Below are 20,392 nucleotides of genomic sequence, written 5' to 3'. Positions count from 1 at the left end.
CGCACAGATCTTCAGCAGTAGCTTGCTTAGACAGCTGACTAGTGAAGAGCTTTGTTGTATATCACTTGTGCACTAGGACCTGATTTAACTAATAAAATGATAAAAAGCAAAAGTCCAGTGTGTTGAACTAAGGTGAACTATTCTTGAAGCTCTGTAAACACCATCTTGGTTGTCAAGATAACCCCACAATTAATTGGTAATTGTTGTGACAATGAGCTAAGATGTGTTTATATTCACTTGCTTTGAGGTTGTGCTTATCTTTGGGCTTGGGGTGCTGGGCTCTGAGCCCAGAAAGGGGAACTATCTGTGAGACTTGGGAATTTGTCCCTTATGCCCTCATCTGGTCAGGTAGGCCTGGCCAAAGTGATGTCTGCTGCTTTGTGTATAAAGAATGTAGGCATGTTTGCCTAGGTTCAGACAAGCCATCTCTTTGCTGTAGTGTCCGTCCCACATCTGAAAAGGCTTGGAGACCTGGCAGGCTGCTTTGCTGTAAGTCTAGACCTTCTTTAATAAAGCACTAGAACTGATCACTCTGACATTTGGACATCCTTCTTTGGTATCCCTACTTTGGTGTAACCACTCCCTCGAGCCCTCCTTTGGGCCTTCAGTTCAGAAAATCCATTCACTTGTCCCCGTGGGTCTGGGTGTGTTTTGGGTCAGACTTGTTTTCTGGGCAACTGTTTGCTATGATCACTAGCACTAATCCTCAATTTCCTTCTTCGTAGGTGGGATTGGATTTGGCCGTACCAAAGGCAACTCTGGCTCTGAAGCAGATGATGAAACTCAGTTGACCTTCTACACTGAGCAATACAGGAGCCGACGACGTAGCAAAGGTGAGGAGGGGAGAAAATTCGATTTAATGGTTTAGGCCACAATATGATACGATAATCTTTATTGTCATTGTCCCATACAGAACAATGAAATTGAAAAAAATCTACATCAGATATTCAAAAACCAACAAGCCTGCTATCCCAGCTATCCCAGCCTGGTTAGCCCCCTAGAAACTCTGATACCCCATAATTAAATACAATATACAATACAATTGGTGAAGGTGTGTGATGCAACAACGTTGCTGAAGCTATATGTATGACTGGATGGTTGACTGCCTGGGAAACATTAAATCATTTGATAAAGCCTAGGATCTTAACCATCATACAACCCATGGGCTGTATCCAGCGGTAGTTCCAGTGGAGGCTGGTCCACTAGGGTGAATGAGGCCCTTCCCCACTAGCCTCAGTCTACCCTGAGCCAATGCCCACCTTCTTGCTTTCCTACTTGCAACCCACCCAGTAGGGTGGCACTACTGCTGGTCTCCTGGCTTGTCACCCTTCCAGTCCCAATATGCACTATCCTGCACTGGCAAGTCCTACTCAGAGTAAGCCCATTGAAAATTATAGACATGACTAATTAAATTCATTCATTTAAATAGCTCCACTCTGCATTGAACTTAGTTGGTCATAAGCCCATGTGTTCAGCTGGAATCAGATGTTCTTTGCTGTTCTGCAGCTGTCTGTACTTCCCTTTCCTGGAAATGGATTATTTCTGTTTCTTTTTCCTTTCTCTCTCTCCCCCCCCCCCTTGCATTTCCATTTCCTTTTCTCTTTCCTTTCTTCTTCCTGCTTATTTTCTATATCTTACTGTATTATGAGAAACTTTAACAAAAATCTCAACGGGCTGCAGGGGGAGAGGAAAAGAAAAAGACAAAGTAGTGCAGCAAGGCAAGGAATTGGCTTGGTTGACCACCTTTTCTCCTTCTGTGCCACTTTCTTTCTTCTTGCAGATTTCTTTTAAGGTGTTTTATTTTACCTGAAGCAGGTATCTTTCACATTGAAGTGATACAATCCACTCTATACAACCAATAGATTGCACCACCTCATTTTGCTGTATGTGTAGAACAGGCTATAGGCAATTCTAGAGAAGTGCAAGAAAAGGAGAGCAGGGAAATCTCCTGAGTTGTGTCATCTTTCAGTTTTAGCAGAGTTAGGAGGCTTGTTCTTTCTCTATTATTTTAAAGCCTTAGTTTCAGAGTGTGTCCCACACTTGCTTCCCTCCCCACCAAAAAAAGTTCTAATCTGCATTTGCATTCCTTTATTTTTGTGACAAGAGGTGGTTTTGAAAAATGAGTGTGAAGAAATAATGAAGTTGCAGGGTGCTTTGAGCTCAGGAACAAATTACTGTTTTGTGCGGTGGCTTCTGTGCTTTGCATTCACTATCTGTACTTAAGCGTAGCAAGATGCAGGATCAGAAAGTTGCCTCTACTATCCTGGGAAAAAACAGTGAAATTTATTTCAGTGATTAGGTGTTGGCATGCATAGGAATATGTTCGTTTTGGGGCAAAGCTGGCTCAGTGGTTGCACACTGGATCAAACACAGGTATATTTCGGAAACAGACACATGCTGATGGTGCACAATCTTTCATTTTGGAAAGTGAGAATCATAGAATTGTAGTGTTGGAATGGACCCTAGGGTCATCCAATCCAACCCCCTGCCAAGAAGGAAACTAAACAAAACATCAATGGCAGATGGCCTTCCAACCACAACTTAAAAACCTCCAAGGAAGGAGAGTCCACCACCTCCTGAGGGAGACTGTTCCACTGCCTAACAGCTCTTACTGCCAGAAAGTTTTTCCGGATGTTTAGTCGGAATCTCCTTTCTTGTAACTTGAAGCCATTGCCTTGAGTCCTTTTCCTACCCTCAAGAGCAAGATAAAGCAAGCATGCTCCCTCTTCCATGTGACAGCCCTTTAGATATCTGAAGATGGCTATCATATCTCCTCTCAGTCTCCTCTTTTCCAAACTAAATATACCTAGCTTCTTCAACCATTCCTCATAAGGATTGGCTTCTAGACCCTTGATCATCTTGGTTGCCCTCCTCTGCACACGTTCCAGCTTGCCAACATCCTTCTTAAATTGTGGTGCCCAGAATTGGACGCAGTATTCCAGGTGTGTTCTGACCAAGGCAGAACAGAGTGGGACTATTACTTCCCTCGACTGGGACACTAAACTTATGCTGATGCAGCCTAGAATAGCATTAGCTTTTTTTGCTGCTGCAAATACACTGTTGACTCATGTTAAGCTGTGGTCCACCAAAACGCCTAGATCCTTTTTACATGTACTGCTAGTAATAGGGTTGCCATATTTCAAAAAAGTGAAGATCTGGACAGGTCTCTCAGGGGAAGTGGTGGAGCAAATAGAAGTGCTGACAAGCCCCGAGGGAGATTCAGGATTGTATCCAATCTATCCCAGGATAGATCTGACCCAAGATGATCCAGGACCAACTCAACCTGGATCTGGGCCCCAAACTGATTCAGGATCCTTGCACAGTTTTAATTAGTATTTCAACCCTAATTAAACATGCAGTTGGCTGGGGGAGAGGGGAGAATAAGACACAAACAGGCTGCATCCTTCTCCGTCTCTCCTCACTGCCAGACCTCCCAGCTTTTGGATCATCCTGGGTTGGATCAGGTCAACTTCAACCTAATATGGCCAAACCCCCGGTCCATCTGAATTTACCTGATTTGGTTCAGGAAGGACCTATGATTTGGTTGGATCTGGCGCACAGCTTTAGTAGAGGAAACCAACTATAAATGAAGTGTTCCTGTTCAGGGTCCAAGCTTTCCTTCCCCTTCCAAGCATTCTACTACTCCTTTTCCCATGCTTCATTCCCTGTCCTTTTCTATTGTAGTTATTGAAAATTTTCAGTTCTTCCCCCTCAGTTCTCCCCCAATTTACCTAATTTCCCTCTTGTAAATTTTGGGATTATCTTGGCCATGCTGGTGCTTCACTCTTGCTTCTTGGTACCCCCTTTTTTGATACAATCCTGTTGGCACCAGGGCTGGTACTTGAGGCAAACCACAAAATGCCCCCCTTGCCAGGGCAGAAAGGTCACTGTAGAGGCTGCATGGGGGAGGGGGAGGCTTCTGAGGAGGCAGCAGATCAGGCATTCACTGTGACCGTGGGAAATATATTCCTTGGAGGCCAGATCTGCTGCCTCTGTAGATCCTGCCTTCTGAGGCAATTGCCTCACCTTGCCTCATTGATGGCATTATTAGATGTGAGGGGATGGTAGTGATGAAAATGACCTTGAAGATCAAAGTCTTAATTACAGGGCCAGCTGCCTGCCTCTTAACTCTCCATTGTCCTTTGCTCCTGGTCGTTTTTTCTGTATGTCCCAGTGAGTCTCTTGTGTAGGCCATTGTCAAAAATGGCCTGTTTTGTTTTGATATCTTTGCCACTTTCCCTTTATGGAAGAATATATCTATATCTATCTCATCTATTTCTATTTCTGTATTGAACTCTGCTAATCCCATGTGCAAGGGACATCACCAATTTAAGAGAAAACGGTGGCTTTCTTTTATAAACATAATAATTAGAACTGCAGCTGAGAACCATAATTGGGCGAGCTTCTAATTCCTACTAGGGAAAGCTGTGTCACCAGAGACAGCTAATTGTTAGTGATGATGCTTTCCTGTTGATTTTTATAGTGGGCCTCTTGTCACGGTTATTTGGAGTTAAATGGCCATTAAGGGCAGTGCAAAAGTGTCTCCAGCCCAGATGAACCATAGCAGGACAGAGGACAATTGTTAAACGTGCTGCAGTGCCTTTTTTTTCTTTTCCAGTGCTTATTGGAGTGGATCTGGTGGTTCATCTTTAACTCTGTACATCTCATTTTATGCTGTATCATAAAGCAGACTTTCTGCATGTGAAGCACATCTCTCCTCATTTGGTTTTGGGGAGAGAGTTCCAGTGTGAGTAATCTGAATTCAAGGTTAACCCCTGAGGTTAATAAATTCAGTGGCCTTGTTAGCATGTCACACTCAACCAAGGATAGCATGGGAGCTGTCCAGGTACTGTTGGATTCGAACTCTCTTCAGTCCCAGACATCATGGTAAATGGTCAGGGATGATAAGAACTGTAGTCCAGAATAACTGCACAACTCAAACAAGTTGTGTGTTTTTTTTAAATCAAGTAGTTAAAATAATAAATTCATATTGAGCTTTATTTAATAGCCAATTCGTTTAACAGCAATTCATTCTTGTACTTTCTCCCGCTGAAGAAAAGAGTAATGAATACTCCTCACATTTTTGCTTTAGTGGATGTGTTTTGTTCTTCCTCGGGATCCTGCTGGTGTTGTCTAAAGGCCTGTTCTTCACTTGTTGGCTAAAAGCCTGTTCTTCACTTGCAGGAAAATGGGGTAGGCGAATAAGAATGGACATTGGCAGTAACCACCCCAGGCTGCAGGTGAAATAAAATGACTCCCCTATGTAAAACTCCTTGCAAACAGAAGTCTAGCACATGATAATACAGATTATTTATTTATATTGAATTTATATCTGCCAAAGCAGTTCAGGGCAGCAAACACAACCATAATAAAACAATTAGGAGGGGAGAAACATTCTTTTTAAAAGTTGCAATAAAAACAATTTCTGAAATCTTCTCTCTTCATTCCAATGATCTCAGGATTGCCAAGAACAGTGTCCTTCAGCCATCAAATGTCAGTAATGAGAGGACAGATGCACCTCATCAGAGTCTCACCTGCAGATTGTAGTGTCCAAGATAGTTGATATAAGGGAAGGCGTTCTTTAAGGTACTTGGGTCCCAACCATTTAGGGCTTTTGTATGGTAGCACCAACACATTGAATTGGGCCCAGTAGTTTACAGGTAGCCACCACAGTGCTTTCAGGACCAGTGGCATGTTCCCATCAGGCTGCCTCACTTATCGAACTAGCAGCTGCCTTTTGCACCAGCTGCAGCTGCTAGTCTTCAAGGGCTGTCCCACATACAGCACACTGCAGTAGTCCAGACAGGAAGCCAGCAGGGCATGGAAAATGAAGGCCATGCTATCCTGGTCCGGAAATGGTCATAACTGGCAAATCAGCCTAAGCTGTGCCTAAGCACTGCCATCCACAAAGACTCTAGTGACAATTGGAACCCAGGACTACTCTCTGACTATGAACCTTTTCCTTCAGGAAGAGTTCACCCCTCCCAGAACAGGTTGTGCAGTTCATTCCCAGACACAGGAAACACCCACTGACTACACCTTTGTCTTTGCAGGATTCAGCCTCATCTCCCACTGCTTTTGTATAGCTGATAAATAGCATAAGGGACAGTTTATACTCCAATTACTTGCCTGCTTTTCTGTTTCTAATGAATTTTTGTCCTAAGGGACATTAGGAAGTACCACCATCCACCTACAGTCTGAAGTCTACCACATCATTCTGCTGTGTATAACACCAGCTATAAGTCCTAGTTTATTCATACCTTCCATTGCAGTCATCCGTTTGGCCCCATTGTTACTTGTGCCAGTTTGCATTGTGGGAGCGAGTATCTAGGTCACATGACATACCCACATTCATGGTTCTATGTGGTATAGTCAAATATGGTTATCTTGTAGTAGCCTGAAGAAACCCCTGCGATAACTAGTGCCCCTCCCCTGAAACATCCAAGTTTATGACCACTTTGTTCTGTTCCAGGGCTGTGCCCGCATTTGCTTCCCTCTCCCTGGACTGTGTGGCTGTTTTCTTCACCAATATTTGGTAGTTTCCTTTTGTCAAGATAACACAGTGAGCCGAAGCATCGCTTGGTCTCTGGAGAGCTGTATTATTGCCTCATAAACCAGCACTGCCATCCCATTATAGCCTAATTAAGACCATGGGGATTTAGGTTCCTCTTGTCCAGTGATAAGCTCCATGCCTTACTGAGATAAGGAGGTTCTGCTGCTGTTCAGAGGCTTGCAGCAGATATCACCAGTATATCTTATTTTTGGGAGGGGTTAGGGGAAAGAAGACCTTTTTTTTTAGTCTACAGGATGTCCAGCTCTTTCCCCTAATTTGCAGCAATCTTTAATGGGTATTCAGGGGAGCCCAATTATCTGCCTCAATTTTGCATCAGCCACTGTGTGTGTATCTCTCTGACTCACGGAGCCTTCCGAGGGCTGTTAGAGAAAGACGAATCCAGGCTTTGATCTGCTTCTGTATTTGGTGTTTAAAACAAGGCCTTTATAAGGGAAAATTAGGTATTTGGAATCTGTTACATACACAGAAGCCTGTCTTTGATCCTCGCACGCCTCTGGAGGCAACAGACACTTATTATTTCAAAGCAAAGCAAATGAGATGTGGAATGAAAAATTTAGGTAGTCTTTCTCCTCTCTTCTCCCTCCCTTCCCTTCCCCTTCCCCCAAAATGTACATAGATGCTAGGGCTAAGTAAACAAGGTGCATCATAGCAGGAGACATGGCACTGGATATAACAGCAGTAATGGGTGGGATTGGGGGGGGGGGCGGGGGTGTAGATAGAAATTCACAAGTTCCCCTTCCTCCATTGCTATTCTTTGGACCTGCATTTTATCTACCTTTCACTTATTTATTTAATTTATTGTGAATAGCTTCCTGTAAAATCTCTAGAAGCTATTTCACAATAAGAAACATCAGCAATGAAAACATTTCATTATATACACAGTTAGAACAATTTCATTTATATAGAACTATTTCATAAATAAAAACAATTTCAAATGCAGTACAGATACAGATTGCCACAGGTACACACACACACACACACACACACACACACACACACACCTTTGTTTAAAAGATTTGTTGAACAAGGTGTTCAATTGGTGCCAAAATTACAATAGACACAGCGCCTGCCTGATATGCAGGGAAAGGACTTGCAAAGAATCTTCCACTGCCTCCCGCAGTTTGGTCAGACTCGTTTTAGTAGCTTCGAGAACACTGTCCAACCATCTCGTCCTCTGTCGTCCCCTTCTATTTGTGTCCTCCATCTTTCCCAACATCAGGGTCTTTTCCTTCTCATGAGGTGGCCAAAGTATTGGAGGCTCAGCTTCAGGATCTGTCCTTCCAGTGAGCACTCGGGGCTGATTTCCTTAAGAATGGAAACTCAGTTAGGCATATAAGGCATCAAATCATAAGTGTTTGGACAGGGTCAAATGGTCATTTCAGCTAACCTTCAGGTTGTATCCCTCCCCATATTCTGTTTTGGCTGTCTTTGCACCCAAAAACAACAACTCCTGCCCCACTACAAAGTTTCATTTTGTCCTGCAAAAACCAGCTAATTGCATTTTTTAGTATTATGGCATCTTTTAAAACCAAGTCACAAATGGATCAGTTGCTATATATCCCTAGAACAAGGTGCTGAAATTGGGAGGGGGGCCCACACACATGAGAAATGGATAGGAATCAAAAGAGTTTCAAGGTGAGAGTAGTTTTATGTAAGTGAGTTATATAGTTGTTACATTATTGAATAGCTTTAGTCTTCCATGAAGTGTGTGTGCGTGTGCACGCACACACGTGCTCGCATAGGAACATAGGAAACTATACCTAGGCAGACCATTGGTCCATTCACCTCAGTACTGGCAGCATTGATAGGGCCAGGTTCTCCAGGCATCTTTGGACAGATGTTGAACCAGGGGTGTTCTGCATTCAAAAGAGGCACAGTACCACTGAACTATGGTCCATATGAACTATAATGAAATAAAGAAAATGTCACCTTATTCTGAGTGAAGCCATTGGTTCATCTAGCTCAGTGTTTTTAGCACTGCCTGGCAGAAGCTTTCCTGAGCTGCAGACAGGGGACATTCCCAGTCCTACCTGAAGATGTTGGGATCAGACCTGGGACTTTCTGCAATGCAACACATGCATTCTACTGGAGCTACAGCACCCTCTCCCCACAAGTGATTGTGGACTCACTTGGCCTTTTAATCTTACTTTCAATTTTGCATTAGAGAAGTATATATAGGAGCCAGCTCTTAGGGGCCACAAAGTTGATGGGCATTCCCATTCAGATGGTGTGTGCACTGTGTCATGTGATTGATTATGTAAGATAGGGCTCACCTGGGCCCCCGTAATATTTTATCCAAGTTGGCACCCATAGAAGTACACATTACGATTTGGATCAGGATCTTAATAAATCCCCCCTCTGTTCCATCTTCCCGAGGCTAGTGTGTGTCATAATACACTACTGTGCCACAAACATCAATATACCTAACTATCCCTTTGCTCCTGCCTTGATGCCATGCTTGAGGAAGTAACACTGCCTCTGCAGTTTGTAATCTGATCACCAACTGAGGACAGCAAGGGTAGAGAGCTGGAGTGGTGATGGGCACAAAGATGGTAATCCCAAAAGAGCATCCTCAGCAAATCTCAATGACCATAGCAATATATGATAAGAGAAGACGGTTCTTCAGATATAGGTCTTTAATAGGATCCTGGGTGGATATTTTACAGTTATGTTCAGTGTGCTGCTGCCTGCCTTGAGCTTTGGGGATGAACCCCGGCCATAAAGTAGCTCCACATAGGAGTTCCAGAATAATGGGTGGTACAGCAGTGTTAAGTAGGCTGGTGACTGAGCTGATATCTCTGTGGTATCTTTGCTTGCAGCAGTATGAAAGGCAGTATGGAACTGATAAAGTTCCTCCTTAGCTGATGAGATGCTTCCTGCTACTCTTCAGATGACTCGATAAGTGGATAGCACGTAAATCTGAGCTGAGGCGTCTGCTCAAATATTCCCTCAAAGTTCCTCTGCCTTCTCATTATTACATAAGCTGCCACAGTGCTGTCTTGATTCTGCAGGAGGAAGAAATTGGGATAAACATTAAGTTGGGGTGCAAATTACCAACTGTTAAAAGTGAGTCCTGCATGCTGAGGGAGTAGAATTCTTTCTATTGGAGGAACCCAAATGTCACAGTAAAGTTTGTAGCTCTGGCATAGGGGTGGGGAACCTTTTACAGCCCATGGACCACATTCCCTTTTGGTGGTCGCATGCCATCAGTGGTGTGGCCAGAGGCAACAGTGGGTAGAGCAAAAAATGCAAGTGTTGCCTTTGTACAGTACAGTGGCTTAGTTTCTACGCACATAGAATCATAGAATCATAGAATCATGGAGTTGGAAGAGACCACAAGGGCCATCGAGTCCAACCCCCTGCCAAGCAGGAAACACCATCAGAGCACTCCTGACATATGGTTGTCAAGCCTCTGCTTAAAGACCTCCAAAGGAGGAGACTCCACCACACTCCTTGGCAGCAAATTCCACTGTCGAACAGCTCTTACTGTCAGGAAGTTCTTCCGAATGTTTAGGTGGAATCTTCTTTCTTGTAGTTTGGATCCATTGCTCCGTGTCCGCTTCTCTGGAGCAGCAGAAAACAACCTTTCTCCCTCCTCTATGTGACATCCTTTTATATATTTGAACATGGCTATCATATCACCCCTTAACCTCCTCTTCTCCAGGCTAAACATGCCCAGCTCCCTTAGCCGTTCCTCATAAGGCATCGTTTCCAGGCCTTTGACCATTTTGGTTGCCCTCCTCTGGACACGTTCCAGTTTGTCAGTGTCCTTCTTGAATTGTGGTGCCCAGAACTGGACACAGTACTCCAGATGTGGTCTGACCAGAGCAGAATACAGTGGCACTATTACTTCCCTTGATCTAGATGCTATACTCCTATTGATGCAGCCCAGAATTGCATTGGCTTTTTTAGCTGCCGCGTCACACTGTTGGCTCATGTCAAGTTTGTGGTCAACCAAGACTCCTAGATCCTTTTCACATGTACTGCTCTCAAGCCAGGTGTCACCCATCTTGTATTTGTGCCTCTCATTTTTTTTGCCCAAGTGCAATACTTTACATTTCTCCCTGTTAAAATTCATCTTGTTTGCTTTTGCCCAGTTCTCTAATCTGTCAAGGTCGTTTTGAAGTGTGATCCTGTCCTCTGGGGTGTTAGCCACCCCTCCCAGTTTGGTGTCATCTGCAAATTTGATCAGGATGCCCTTGAGTCCATCATCCAAGTCGTTGATAAAGATGTTGAATAAGACCGGGCCCAAGACAGAACCCTGTGGCACCCCACTAGTCACTCTTCTCCAGGATGAAGAGGAACCATTGATGAGCACCCTTTGGGTTCGGTCAGTCAGCCAGTTACAAATCCACTGAGTGGTAGCATAGTCAAGACCGCATTTTACCAGCTTCTTTACAAGAATATCATGGGGCACCTTGTCAAATGCCTTGCTGAAATCAAGGTAGGCTACATCCACTGCGTTCCCTTCATCTACCAGGCTTGTAATTCTGTCAAAAAACGAGATCAGGTTAGTCTGACATGACTTATTTTTCAGAAATCCATGCTGACTATTGGTGATCACAGCATTCCTTTCTAGGTGCTCACAGACTGTTTGCTTAATGATCTGTTCCAGAATCTTCCCTGCTATTGATGTCAGACTGACTGGGCGGTAATTATTTGGGTCCTCTCTTTTCCCCTTTTTGAAAATAGGGACAACATTTGCCCTCCTCCAGTCTGCCGGGACTTCGCCTGTTCTCCAGGAATTCTCAAAGATGACTGCCAGTGGTTCTGAGATCACATCTGCCAGTTCTTTTAATACTCTTGGATGCAGTTCATCTGGCCCTGGAGACTTGAATACATCTAATCTAGCCAAATATTCTTGTACTATCTCCTTAGTTATTCTGGGCTGTGTTTCCTTTGCTGAATCATTTGCTCCAAATTCTTCAGGTCGGGCATTGTTTTCTTTATCGGAGAAGACTGAGGCAAAGAAGGCATTGAGGAGTTCAGCCCTTTCTGTGTCCCCTGTTTGCATTTCACCATCTTCTCCTCTGAGTGACCCCACTGTTTCTTTGTTCTTCCTTTTGCTACGAACATACCCATAAAAGCCTTTTTTGTTGCTTTTAACCTCTCTAGCAAGCTTGAGTTCATTCTGTGCTTTAGCTTTTCTGACTTTGTGTCTACACGTGCTGGCTATTTGTTTGAATTCCTCTTTGGTGGTTTCCCCCCTTTTCCATTTTTTGTACACATCCTTTTTTAATCTTAATTCAGTTAAAAGTTCTTTAGATAGCCACCCTGGTTTCTTTAGGCACCTTCCATGTTTTCGTCTCATTGGTATTGCCTGACATTGTGCTTTTACTATCTCCCTCTTAACAAACTCCCAGCCATCATGAACTCCCTTTCCTTTTAGTATTGCTGTCCATGGGATCTCACCCAGCACTTCCCTAAGTTTTATGAAGTCGGCTTTCTTAAAGTCAAGAAATTGAGTCCTAGTATGCTTGGCTGCTACTTTCCGCTGTATAGTAAACTTCAGAAGAGCATGATCACTCGCGCCTAATGATCCTTCCACATCTACCCCACTAACCAGGTCATCAACATTGGTTAGGACCAGATCTAAAATGGCTGTTCCTCTTGTTGCTTCTCCCACTTTCTGGACAATGAAGTTGTCTGCAAGGCCAGTGAGGAATCTGTTTGACCTTATGCTCTTGGCTGAGTTTGACGTCCAACAAATATCCGGGTAATTGAAGTCCCCCATTACTACTATCTCCCTTCCTTTTGCATGCTTGGCCATCTGTTCCAGGAAGGCAGCATCTATGTCCTCCGTTTGGCTTGGGGATCTATAGTAAACTCCCACAATGAGGTCTCTGTTATTCTTCTCTCCCTTAATTTTGACCCAAATGCTCTCACTTTGGCTTTGAGGTTCTAAATCTTGGATCTCTTCACAGGTATACACATCCCTGACATATAACGCCACTCCTCCTCCTTTCTTGTCTGGTCTGTTTCTCTGAAATAGATTGTATCCCCCCATTATTACATTCCAATCGTGGGACTTATCCCACCAGGTTTCAGTGATGCCTATTATGTCATATTTAGTTTGCTGTACCAAGAGCTCAAGCTCATCTTGTTTATTTCCCATGCTTTGCGCATTAGTGTACAGACATTGAAGTCCATTAATCATTCCCCCGTGTCTCTTATTTAAGGATTTTTTCCTCCCTCCACTAGGTCCGCGTGCTGTTTGCTCCATTTGGTCTATGACATTTGGATGATCATCTTCATAAATTGATAGACTCCTACCTTCAGGAGCACTGTCTCCCTCCCCCACATTAGTCAGTTTAAAGCCCTCCTGATGAGGTTTCTGAGATTTTTGGCAAAAACATTTCTCCCAACCGTTGTGAGGTGCAGCCCATCACTTGCCAGAAGTCCATCTTCAAGAAACTGCAGTCCGTGATCTAAGAATCCAAACCGTTCCTGTTTACACCATTTGCGAAGCCAGCTGTTCACTTCCACTATTTTCCCCTCTCTCCCTGGGCCACGTCGTTCAACTGGGAGGACAGACGAGATGACAATTTGTGCATTTAGTTGCTTCAATTTCCTGCCGAGAGCCTCGTAGTCTCTTTTGATCTTCTGGAGGCTATTGTTTGCAGTGTCATTGGTTCCCACATGAACCAAGAGGAAGGGGTATTCGTCAGTGGGTTTTATGATTTTTTGCAGTCGTTCAGTTACATCTTGGATCTTAGCCCCGGGGAGACAGCACACTTCCCGAGACATCTTGTCAGGCCCACAGATCACTGCTTCTGTTCCCCTCAGTAGGGAATCCCCTATCACCACTACACGCCTCCTCTTGGGTTTGGTCGGGGTTCTTCTGTGAGCTGTCTGTTCCAAGGTCGCCTGCACATTCCCTGAGGACTGACTTTGCTGCTCGTCTTCATATACCTGATCGACTGTAATGAGGGAGAGATCCTCAAATGGAGTCTGCTCTTCGTCTTCCATGCTAGGGGAGAGGACCTCAAAGCGATTGTGTATTTCTAAACAATCAGAGTGAACCCTGGGCCTCCTACATTTTCACATCCCTTTCTATCCTCCATCCAGACCAGCAAGAGGCATTATCAGACAGGGGCAGCCCATGCAGTGAGGGGAAGCCATTTGCTCCAGGGGGTGGATTCAATCCTTGCATTGCTGTTGTTATCACAGTTCACACATTCCAGCCATGCAAACAAATGCTCAAGAAGGGTGCCTAGTAGGGCTGCTGATGGGTGTGACTCCTGAGGGTGTGCTGCTTGCGTAGAGTACAGGAGGTGCCATTGGGTGCCAAAGCCAACTGAAGTAGCCCTAAAATGGTACTGAGCAAGCTTTCACATTCATTAGACTGGATGCTAGACATGATTTATTATATCTACATTGAGTGGCAGGCAGGAGCGCTGGCTTGCCCCCCACATTTAGGAGGTGCGGTGATGAATCACATGACCTGTCATGTGATGTTGCCTGGCATGGGAGGGGCGGGGCAGAGCAGGAAGTATGGAGGGCGATCTCTGTGCTTGCTTGTCCCAGCCCCTGCCCAGGTCCTGGGTTGCCAGCCAGAGGCTGGAGCTGGGGTGTGCAGAGGGCACCTGGCAGCGGTGGGGAGTGGCAGTCCCCTCAGTACTGGGGAGCGCTTCCCCCTGCCCCAATATATTGTGGGAGCCGAAGCCCCCTCCACCCCCTATAGCTAACGCCACTGGTGGCAGGGAGTATTAGGCAGAGATGCTCATTGACATGGTAATAAAATGAAATCTTACTCTGCAGTTTGTTAGAGGGAGTGGAGGATATGTATATGGACTTGAACAGGTAAAACTGTGAGAGGTGCAAAAATATTTCATGTTTTTTTCAGAAACAAAGGGGTACAGGGAGATAAGGTTAGAATATAAAAAAAGGGACTAAGATGACAGAGATTTGAAAGTAACAATTGGGAGTTGCTAGTTGAAGTATGGACATTGGGATGCAGAGAGGGGGGGTATGGGGAAGTCCAAGAAAAGAGGTTTATATGAAAATATGTTTGAAACTATGCGTGTTTGTTTGTCTCTTTTAGTGTTTATTTGTCTTTTAAAAATTTTGTAAAACCAATAAAAATTTTATAAAAAAAAAAAAAATATTTCATGTTTTACGAAAGGCTACTGGAATAGCCAAGTAATGACTGTTGGCTCAAAATGCCTCTGCCCCCCTGGACTCTGCAAGTTTTGTCCTTGGTCACAACACAACAGTCCCCATTAGGAAACTACTGAACTACTGAATTTCCTGAACACAGCAAAATAACCAAACTCTCACTGGCGATCATGTTCCTAGACATCCTTAAAGCCTTTGATTGCTTAGTTGCAGAAGAACTCCAGGCATACCTGGAGGATGCAGACCATTTGAATCCCTTTCCATTGGGATTCAAGCCTCACCTTGGGACTGAAACTGCCTTGGTCGTGCTGGTCGATGCTCTCCGGCAGGCTAGGGACAATGGTGAAAGCAGTTTCCTAGTTCTGGATCTCTCAGCAGCCTTTGATACCACCAACCATGACATCCTTCTGGACCAGCTAGAGGGGCTGGTGTTCAGAAAGTAGTGTTGGGGGATGAGTGTTCGGATTCCAAGCTTCTCACTTGTGGGGAGCCTCAGGGTTCCATCCTCTCCCCCATGCTTTTTAACAGCCATATGAAGCCACTGGGAGAGATTATCAGGGGGTTCTGGGGGTTCATCTGTATGCGGATGATACCCAGCTCTACTTCTCTTTTAAATCAGAGCCAGTGAAGGCGGTGAAGGTCCTGGGTGAGTGCCTGGAGGCAGTTGGAGGATGGATGACAGCTAACAGATTGAGGCTGAATTCTGACAAGACAGAAGTACTGTTTTGGGGGGACAGGGGATGGGCGGGTGTGGGGGACTTCCTGGTCCTGAATGGGGTAACTGTGCCCCCTGAAAGACGAGGTGTGCAGCCTGGGAGTCATTTTGGACTCACAGCTGTCCATGGAGGCGCAGGTCAATTCTGTGTCCAGGGCATCTGTCTACCAGCTCCACCTGGTATGCAGGCTGAGACCCTATCTGCCCGCAGACTGTCTCGCCAGAGTGGTGCATTCTCTAGTTATCACCCACTTGGACTACTGCAATGCGCTCTACGTGGGGCTACCTTTGAAGGTGACCCGGAAACTACAACTAATCCAGAATGCGGCAACTAAACTGGTAACTGGGAGTGGCAAACGAGACCATATAATACTGGTCCTGAAAGACCTCCATTAGCTCCCAGTACATTTCCGAACACAATTCAAAGTGTTGGTGCTGACCTTTAAAGCCCTAAATGGCCTCGGCCCAGTATATCTGAAGGAGTTTCTCCTCCCCCATTGCTCAGCCTTGACACTGAGGTCCTCCTCTGAGGGTCATCTGCTGCTTCCCTCACTGTGAGAAGTGGAGTTACAGGGAACCAGGCAGAAGGCCTTCTTGGTAGTGGCACCCTCTCTCTGTGGATGTCAAGGAGATAAAAGAATTACAGTCATACCTCCACTTACGTATCCCTGCAGTTACGTAAACTTTGGGATATGTAAGCGGCAACCCAGAAGTATATTTCTGGGTTTTTGCCACGAGCAAATGCGCAGAAGCGTGTGTGCGCAAAAGTGGTCTCTCCGGTTACGATAACCTCGGGATCTGGGTTGACCTCCGGAACGGATCTCTTCCGCAACCGGAGCTACCACTGTGTACACAGCTTTTATGTCAAGGAAATAAACAAGACTTTCAGAAGACATCTGAAGGCAGCCCTGTTTAGGGAAGTTTTTTAAGTTTGATGTTTTATTGTGTTTTTAATATTCTGTTGAGAGACGCCCAGAGTGGCTGGAGAAACCCAGTCAGATGGGTGGGGTATAAATATTTTGTTGTTGTAGTAGTAGTAGTTATAAAATGGAAATATCTATTATCCTACATACCTCAAACAAATTTACTCCCAAGCCTCAGCAAAATGCAGAGTTAAGAATATGGATTCCAATACCATAGCAACCCAAAGAAGCCCCCAAAAGGGATTCCACTGTCTCCCTTCCTATTCATCTTGACCCTGGAACCCCTAGCAATCATACTCCAAGAACCCCAGTTATCAAGGGTGTGGAAATAAAAGGTAAAACCTTCAAACTAGGGCTCTTCGCAGGCAAACTGATGGTCACAACACCAGACCCCATAAACACAGCAACCACCCTAACCAAAGAACTCAACATATTCCAAAGGTGTTGGGCCTACAAGTAAACTTTGCAAAATCTGAGGCTGTGTGCTTCAACACCCCGCCCCCCTGCATCCCCAAAAGGAATTCACCAACATCACAAAGATCAAACTCTGCTACACCAAATTCAGATATCCAGGGGTTAAAATAACCAGAAACCTCAGCAAACTATAATACCTCCACAATTACAAGCCCTTGTGGTGACAAATCAACAGAGACTTGAACAAATGACACCAACTTTATCCTCTCAGACAAAATAGCCATGATCAAAATAATCACCCTCCCAAAACTAACCTATTTGTTCCAAACCCTCCCAATCTGGGTTCCCCCAACCCAGCTGCAGAAGTGGCAGAAAAAACTGCACTCGTTTATTTTCTCACACAAAAAGCCACGAATAAGCCCCAAATACCTGCACCTCCCCCCACAAAAGGAGGATGGGGAATCCCCAACATAGAATCATCTTACATTGCCAACCAAGTGTGCCACATAATCCCATATATTCTAGAAGATGAGACAAAGCAATGGGTCCACTTAGAGAGAGACACCATCGAAAACATAGAATCATAGAATCATAGAGTTGGAAGTGACCACAAGGGCCATCGAGTCCAACCCCCTGCCAAGCAGGAAACACCATCAGAGCACTCCTGACATATGGTTGTCAAGCCTCTGCTTAAAGACCTCCAAAGAAGGAGACTCCACCACACTCCTTGGCAGCAAATTCCACTGTCGAACAGCTCTTACTGTCAGGAAGTTCTTCCTAATGTTTAGGTGGAATCTTCTTTCTTGTAGTTTGGATCCATTGCTCCGTGTCCGCTTCCCTACAATGACATACCCTTTTCTCCAAAACAAACTAAAGAAAATCCCCACAATACTGAACAGGTTCACACAGTCCATGCTTAAAGCATGGAAGGGAAAAGCAGGCAAACTGTCCCCATCCACATCCCCACTAACCCCCCTGGCCTATCACCCATTATTCCAACATGCCACACAAAACCTGTCTCCCCTTCCTGTCTTAGTGATTAGGGCTCTGTTTTGCTTCAGTTGCCTCTTTAACTTCCCCAGGGCTGCAATAGAGATAATGACATTTACATCTGTTCCCAGCGGTCCAGGTTTTTGGATGGTTTTTTTTTTATTGCATCTGATACAGTCTTACCAAAGTAATTGAGTATTTGCACTCTAGCTTGGTCCTTATCTTGACAGCAAAGCAACACTTTTAATTTAATTTTGTTCCAAGCATGCAGGTAACAAATTTTACTAATCGTTCCACTCATGCCCGCAGCATGGTAATGAGCCTCTTGTTTCACAGGGAATAAAATACTACCATGTTTGCTGGGGAGGCAAAGGAGGGGTGGCTTACAAGGGTATTGCTGCTTTGTCTAACAAGCAGGGTAAATTGTAAGTCTTTGAGGGCATAAAGCAGGGTTGGAATCAGTGGCGTAGCGTGGGGGGTGCAGGGGGGGCCGGCTGCACCGGGCGCAACATCTGAGGGTTAGGGTTAGGGGGCGCAAATCAACGGGTTAGGGGGCGCAAATTACTTGCCTTGCCCCGGGTGCTGACAACCCACGCTACGCCACTGGTTGGAATTATTGAAAAGTGAATGGTGGTGTCCCCATCACACAGGTTTATTAGTAGGGTTGTAATGTTTAATTGATTTGCTTGGACTCTGACCTTGGACTGGCCCTGGGTACAGCTTTGGTTTCTGCCCCCTTGGTCTGGTTGCTTGCAAGTTCCCTGTTTACTCTGGAGCCCATTGAAAACAGGTCATAGTAGAACCTAGAGGTGTGTAACTGACAGTATGGTTAGCTTTGTCCTTACCTAAGCCTGACAGCAAAGTTCTGTGCATGGTTTATTCAGAAACCCCACTGACTTCAGTGGAAATTACTTCAAGGTAAACCTGAGAAGACTTCAGCCAGAAGCTCTGATCAACAGAATGGCCCCCTGCTTCTTGACAGGATCAATTATTTTATCACTATTTTATCACATCATATCTATTTCATTCTTGCACTGAGGCTCCTGTTGTCTTTGATCTGACCCAGAATTCAACTCTGGTTTAAGGCATATGACAGCAATGAATCAGCCACGATTTCATCTGATTTGTACTGAAGAACAGCGCTATGCAAAAATCTATCTAAAAGATATCTATAAATAGTTTTCCTCAATGTAACAATGATTCTCATCTGATTCCAGAGCAGGGAAATGAAAGCAAAGTTGACTCCATTGATTTTAATTGTCCAATCTGGAGGAATGAGAGAGGGAGGGAGGGAGGCACAGAAAGCCCATCAGCAATGCGAATAAAGAGAGAACTAATTGGACTTTCAAGAATGAAAATAATAATAATATTTCCAATCAAAAAGCGAAATGTGTTTTGAATAATAGGACCTCCATAAATGTTTTAATATGTGATAAAATTTGGCATGGTGTCTCTTAAGCACAGGTTTATGTAGGTAAAAGGTTTATATAGCTTCAATGCTATATAGGCATCAAATGCATATCAAATACACAGCGAATTCACACAACTGATGGAAAATGCAGAACAAGTCTGAGCGCAGAGCCACCCATGCTCCTGCTTCCAGGTGTGGCTTTTTCATCTTTTGTTTTAAAAATAGTGCTTTTATACTGCTGCCTTTATGTTGCATTTTTGTTTTAATGATATTCTTTACTGTTGGTTTTTTTTTTGTGGGATGCAGGTGGCACTGTGGTGTAAATCACTGAACCTCTTGGGCTTGCTGTTCAGAAGGTCAGCGGTATGAATCCCTGCAATGGAGTGAGCTCCTGTTGCTTGGTCCCAGCTCCTGCCAATCTAGCAGTTCAAAAGCATGTCAAAGTGCAAGTAGATAAATAGGTACCGCTCTGGCGGGAAGGTAAATAGCATTTCTGTGCACTGCTCTGGTTTCAGTGTTCCGTTGCACCAGTCGTTGCACTTAGTCATGCTGGCCACATGACCCGGAAAAACTGTCTGTGGACAAATGCTGGCTCCCTCGGCCTGTAAAGCGAGATGAGTTCCACAACCCCAGAGTCATTTGTGACTGGACTTAACTGTCAGGGGTCCTTTACCTTTACCGTTTATTGTTTTTATATTGTACACAGCTTAGTGGGATTTTTTTTTTTTTTAAGCCATGTCTGAATGCTTTCCTATAAATAAAGTGGTTTAGAAGTGAAACTAAAAACTGAGCTCCTCAGTTCTGGGCAGGCAGACAGGCAGGCTGTATGTTTGCTATGTTTACCTGACATCCACTTCTTCTCCGGAAACAATATGGACAGAAAAGAAAGTGTTTGGAGGATGCAACGTGGAACAAAAAGCCTACTGCACCTATACTGCCACCCTTTTTGCAGAGTGGGCGTTTAGATGATTTGTGGCGGGGTAGAGAGAGAGAAAGTGGGGTAGATGCAACTACCAGGGGTGCTCATGTTCCTAGTTGTTGACGGGCACTATTTTAAAAAACAACAACACCGGGCATTAGAGAGCGTGCAAGAAGAATTGTCTTCAACCAGGTGCTGCGTGATTTATTAAATAATTTATTTCATTTCTATACCATTTTATTTTTATTTTACAACCCACATTGTTTTCTCCTGCTCTGAAGGCTAAGACCCAAACCAATTGCTTGAAGTTACAAGAAAGGAGTTTCCT

General features: G+C 44.5%; 1 protein-coding gene across 2 annotated transcripts in view; it reads left to right on the top strand.

Annotated features, from left to right (window-relative positions):
- ASTN2 (astrotactin 2) overlaps nucleotides 1–20,392 on the top strand; it is a 706,126-nt gene that overhangs the window by 302,341 nt on the left and 383,393 nt on the right. For both annotated transcript variants that reach the window (XM_083485710.1, XM_083485711.1), the window contains exon 5: nucleotides 726–833. In XM_083485710.1, coding sequence (XP_083341836.1) covers nucleotides 726–833 — 108 coding nt within the window. The remainder of the gene's footprint in view (nucleotides 1–725; nucleotides 834–20,392) is intronic.

This window comes from Podarcis liolepis, assembly GCF_965112155.1.
Source record: "Podarcis liolepis genome assembly, chromosome: Z".
Lineage (NCBI taxonomy): Eukaryota > Metazoa > Chordata > Lepidosauria > Squamata > Lacertidae > Podarcis > Podarcis liolepis.
Note: the sequence above shows the minus strand (reverse complement) of the source record. Positions and strands in the feature narration are given on the sequence as shown.